Source organism: Humulus lupulus, chromosome 3 (assembly GCF_963169125.1).
Source record: "Humulus lupulus chromosome 3, drHumLupu1.1, whole genome shotgun sequence".
NCBI lineage: Eukaryota > Viridiplantae > Streptophyta > Magnoliopsida > Rosales > Cannabaceae > Humulus > Humulus lupulus.
Window position 1 is genome coordinate 138,312,191 of NC_084795.1, and position 5,872 is coordinate 138,318,062.

A 5,872-nucleotide genomic window follows, 5' to 3' on the forward strand; every position below is an offset into this window, starting at 1 on the left:
ATTCGAACTTTCTACAATTATTTTTGGGACTATATTTTAATATGGTAAGCATCAATATTTAGTGTTAAATTTAACAAAATTTCGTACACATTAACAAAGAAAATAAAGAATAATAATAATAAAAAAAAAGTCAAAAGAAAGAATCAGTAGGGCTTAAAAGTGACAACTTGCCAAATAAGACCACGCTAAAATACTTTTAATTATTTTTTTGGTTGAGAAAATACATTTAATTAGTTAAAAAACTATTGACACATAACCCAATATTTCCGCTCGGCCACATTGACACTTTAGTCCCTCCCTCCCTACCTAACACCGTATTTTCTCACCCTTCTTTTTTCTCTTTCTCACCAAAAAAATCTCAGAGCTCTTTCTCTCTTCCGCCGGAACAAATCCGACGATCGAGATGGCTCTATCACACATAGCTACCTCATCATCCCGATCCAATCTCCTGAGGCCGCTCACAGCCGCCTTCTCATGCACCCTTCCTCTCCGCCGTCCGATCTCATCGGCGGCAAACGACGACTCCACCACCCTCACCATCGAGACTTCGGTTCCTTTCACAGCGCACAACATCGAAGAGCCCTCGCGCTCCGTCGAAACCACGCCGAAAGAGCTACTCACCTTCTTCCGCGACATGGCTCTGATGCGCCGCATGGAGATCGCTGCCGACTCGCTTTACAAGGCCAAGCTGATCCGAGGGTTTTGCCATCTCTACGACGGACAAGAAGCTGTCGCCGTCGGCATGGAGGCTGCAATCACCAAAAAGGACGCCATTATCACCGCTTACCGTGATCACTGTATCTTCCTCGGCCGCGGTGGAACCCTCTTGGAGGTCTTTGCTGAGCTCATGGGTCGCCAGGCCGGTTGCTCCAGAGGAAAAGGTGGTTCGATGCATTTTTACAAAAAAGAGTTTGGCTTTTATGGCGGTCACGGCATTGTTGGGGCTCAGGTCCCCCTCGGATGTGGGTTGGCTTTCGCGCAAAAGTATTCCAAGGATGAAGCTGTGTCCTTTGCTTTGTACGGTGATGGTGCGGCCAATCAGGGGCAGCTGTTCGAGGCCCTTAATATCTCCGCGCTTTGGGATCTGCCTGCCATTTTGGTTTGCGAGAACAATCATTGTAAGCATTGGTCAAGAATTATAATTTTAAAATTTATCTTTCGTGGGTTATTTTGGTTTTGAATCGGGTTCTCTTTTATACAGATGGAATGGGTACAGCTGAGTGGAGAGCAGCGAAGAGCCCGGCGTATTACAAACGTGGGGACTATGTTCCTGGCTTGAAGGTGAGGCTGATAAGTTCGTGATCGTTTCTGTATTCTACATCTCGTTGCATTTAGGCTTTAGTTGCTTTTCAGAGTTGTGTCTAAATTTTTGCAGCTGAAAGTATTGTTTGGACTACATATTTAGAAACGGTACAATACATTGCAACATTAAAAATACCTGGGGAAAGAGGGTGGATAATGCTGTACTGTGCCACTAGAGAAAATGGAGTTAGTTGGGAAAAGAAACAAATTTTAAGCGCTTGTTTACTTGTTAAGGCTATTCACTTTATTTCTGTCGTCCACTAGGTTTTCAAAATTACTTTTCTTTCTTCCATTTTCCCTCTTCGTTATACATTTTGTTTTGGTTCTTTAGTCATTCTGTTTTGTAGTGAATTATACGTGTTATTCATTCTTAGCAGTACAGGCTTCTTGGTTCAAATAATTTTGCTTTATATGAATTAAAACAATTGTTATGCCTTGTATTTCTTGTGCATATTTTTTTTTTTCTTTTTTCCCAATTCATCGCACACTTGTTTTATTGTGATGACATGTGTCTTCATGAGGTGATATAGATTGCTTACTTGCATTTATCGTGTTTGAAAATATGCTGTATGGGTGCACCACTAATTATAGAAAATTAACTATTTGCTCTAGTAATTGAGGTTCCTTCAGGCAACGGTACATGACATATATTCTCTTTGGAACAGGTTGATGGCATGGATGCCCTCGCAGTGAAACAGGCATGCAAATTTGCTAAGGAGCATGCCTTGAAGAACGGACCAATTGTGAGTTATTGCTAGTGTTTCCTAACTTTCTTATAAAAGAAACCTGGAGTCAATGTATAGTAACGGGTAGTATTATGAGATTATTTAAAGGAAAAAAATTAGAATTTAATGCTCCAGTACTTTTGCTGGCAACTTAAAGGTTTCTGAACACAGAAAAGCTCTGTGGCTGTTCTAGGTTGTTTTTCTTTTTAAATTCTGCGGCTGAAACTATAGAATTTAGGGACATTTGAAACAGAGCTTATTTATAGTTTTTTCGAAGTGCATACAAGGGTCTAGTGATTGTTAATATACTTTTAACTTAGAATGGGTTAACTCTTATAGTTCCTACAGGCTTGTTGTAGATCAGTATAAGACTATACACTGGTAAAATAGATGCCTCTGCATCATATAATTAGGTTCATATATGCACCACCATATAGACCAGAAAACTGACAAGGAAATTATATTTTCATAAGTATATTGAAGCCATTAGATGATCTGGGTAACAGCCTAAGTGCTATTTGATGAGTTTCCTTCGCAGAATTTGACACTTTATATTTATAGGCAAATTAAAGACAATGCTTTGAAAATCGATTTTAGGATGTGAATTGTGTAATTCAAATATTACTAGACTAGATGTTTGGAATAGATACACTGCCATTTTAAAAGTCGCTGCTCCTTTGGGAAGATTTTTCTTAACCACTTGTTAAGCTTATTTATCAATTATCAATATTAAAAAAAAGAAGTTAAAATGATCTCTTAGGCGTTGAAGTGTGGTGCTTGGCTGTATGAAACTTTGTGTACAACCCGTTGCACTCACTCCCAAAAGACTAGCACAAGAGGAGGGTGCCTAAGTAGGTTATACACCACCAAACCATCCCATACTTAGTTGGATCCTAACAATACACCCCTTTTAGGGCTGATATCTACATCAGCCCACTCTACGGTAGATCACTTTGTGTTTGCCCAGTATAGGCTTCTCCAGTGATTGGTCTTTCCGCAAGTCACCCTTTCTGTGGGCCTCCCCTTTCACAATGTGAGCCTCCTTAGAGGATGCTGGCTCTAATACCATTTGTTATAATTACTTCGGTAGAGTTCACTATCAAAAAGACTAGCATTTGAGAGGAGGGTGCCCAAGTGATTATATATTACCAACCACTCCTATCTTTAGTCATGTGAGATCCGAACACCTTAGCAGTCGAATTTTACCCCATATAGTCTCGTCACTATCCTTTTTATTTTTACTATGCAAATATGATTAAAAAAAATTCAGCTTACTTCTCATGTTTGCCATGTTTCCTTATATAGAAATGGTATTTTCAATTTATTGTGTATAATGTGAATCTGTGTGGCTTAGTATTATTTGCCTTGATTTCCTTTTCTAGTGTCATTGGTACTCTCTCTCTCCCCCTTTTCCTCTAGAATTTTTTGGTTGACCTATGTTTATAATTTCGTTCAGATTCTCGAAATGGACACTTATAGGTACCATGGTCACTCCATGTCTGATCCTGGAAGTACCTATCGTACACGTGACGAGATCTCTGGTGTGAGACAGGTTGGTGGTATAAACTTTTGAGATTTCTAGTTATGGAGATAACTTCCTTTATGTTTGTGTATAACAGTAAAGTGCTTTTCTTTATTATTTATCTTGGTGAATCTACTTTCTAGGAGCGTGATCCAATTGAGAGAATAAGAAAGTTGATATTATCTCATGATCTTGCTACTGAGAAGGATCTCAAGGTAAGGAATTCCTTTCTCTGTTTCTGCCTTTATTATTTCACAGGAAATTGCTGTTTTTTTTGTTTTCAAAAGAAAAAAAACTTAATATCCTAGGATTCTTTATTAGGAAACATCTTTTCATGGGTGGTTCTCTTCATCTTTGTTGTTGGGATTTTTTGATAGAATTCTATTTATACCCAGTTGGTCTGTAAGCTTTTAAAGTAGATTATGGAATCTGTGTGGAAGGTCCGAGTTCATGCCCGTCATTTTTATTTCTTTGTATTTTTAGATTTAATAAAGTTTAAAGTTATTGTTAAGAAAAAAAAAGAAGCAAAGAAGCCCCCGAAAAAATAAATCATAATTATTCTCCCTGAAAAAATTCCAGGCTTCGTCACTGCTTATACAGTTATTCAAATTTTACAGGATACTGAGAAGGAAGTAAGAACAAAAGTTGATGAAGCCATTGCTAGGGCCAAGGTAAGAAGCATATTTCTGATTCATAATTTGATTGGTTTATGGCTCAATGGCCGTAATAGGATGTGATGCTTTTCCTATCTTACTCACGTTTGGTGTACTGTATTATATAGATGTGTTGCTTTTCCTATTTTACTCGCGTTTGGTGTACTGTATTGTTCAGATGTCTGATTTTTTCTTTTTCTTTTTCAGGAGAGTCCAATGCCAGATACGCATGAACTCTTCACAAATATTTATGTGAAAGATGCGGGACTGGAGGTGAGATTGCGGATTGACATCTGACCACTTGAAAGTCTTATTAAATTAGTAAGAATAACCTTTTTCCATTACCTGATGCTGATGAAAGTAATGTGGTTTCATTGCCAGGTCTTTGGTCCCGATAGGAAAGAAATTAGATCTGTGCTCCCATGAATGAAAATAAATGGGGGAATTACCCTAAACTGACCATTCTTGGCCGCAGTCTCCTAAATGGACTGCACTCGTCTGCTTGCCGGGAAAGAGAAAATAATAAAGCAATAAGTTTGAGCAAAGATGGTTTTTTCATCTGGTTATCCTTTTGTATAGGGATAATATTGATTCTTTTCAAGAATTGGGGCGGGAGTTGTTTAATTCCTGCCACCCACTTTTTTTTTTTGGGTAAGCCCATAACTTTGGTTGATTGAGGATGGAAGGCTTTTGATTCTGAAATACCTGGCATGCTTTCTATATTATTTTCGTCTGTCCATTTTACTAACTTGTTGGTTACCATGCCACCAGTTTTACTTCGGTTGTATTTTCTTTAGTGATTTGCTAAACTCCGTCTTCGCCACTTCAAGAAATGTTAGTCGAGTTCGAACTTTATCAGAGCTTGGGGACACGTTTTTGGGTAGTATTGTGTTTCATTGTCAATTCATATTGGTAAATTAAAAACTTTACACAAGGGAGATGGAACTAGTGCCTAACTTGTTATTTCTCAAATATTTTGTACTTTTATCGTACAAGATATAGTTTGATACCCTAAAAAAATAAAAAGAAATTACAGTTTGATTGATCTGCAGTGCAGACAATATGTTCCACGTGTTTAATGGATACTTACCCTTCATTCTATTGTTGCCATTTTTACACAATAATTTATCGTTGTCTGAAATGAGAGCTGTTTGACGTGTTGATGCTACAAATACCTGTTAAATTTAGATCATCCCCGATACAAATGCTCCTGTAAGTCCTAACACTAATCGCTATTTGATATAGGTAAAATAGTTCGCCTATACATTCTGTTTTCAATTATTAATTTAAGAATAATGATATATGTACCAAAATTATGTACTCAATCGTCATACCAATTGATGTGTTATTTTTTAAAAAAACAGTGGGACCTCCTGAAATAAATTTAATTAGTTAAATGGTTCAATGAAATAGTAGTTCACCTATACATTCTGAGTGTTTCAGTCCATATGTTATGCTTGAGAAATAGACTATTTCATCTGATTTAATATCAAACCATGAGGGTAGTAGAGATGAAAAGGAGCTTCATGCTGGGAAAGTCTTCGAGTGGAAAGTTTTCCTTACAAAGAGTAGAAAAGAAAGATAGCCTAAATCTCAAGCACAAACTTTTGTACCGAGCATTTGTGTATGTTGTGAGGAAGGAAAGTTCAAGTTCAATGTTAGCCAGATTG

General features: G+C 37.5%; 1 protein-coding gene across 1 annotated transcript; it reads left to right on the top strand.

The window, feature by feature from the left end:
• Positions 1-289: 289 nt before the first annotated feature.
• On the top strand, positions 290-5,085 carry LOC133823174 (pyruvate dehydrogenase E1 component subunit alpha-1, mitochondrial-like). The gene is made up of 8 exons (XM_062255792.1): positions 290-1,118; positions 1,202-1,281; positions 1,968-2,045; positions 3,484-3,579; positions 3,693-3,764; positions 4,167-4,220; positions 4,410-4,475; positions 4,584-5,085. Exons 1-8 carry the CDS (start codon positions 404-406, stop codon positions 4,626-4,628), a joined length of 1,206 nt encoding a protein of 401 aa, XP_062111776.1. The 5' UTR covers positions 290-403; the 3' UTR covers positions 4,629-5,085.
• Positions 5,086-5,872: the final 787 nt, after the last annotated feature.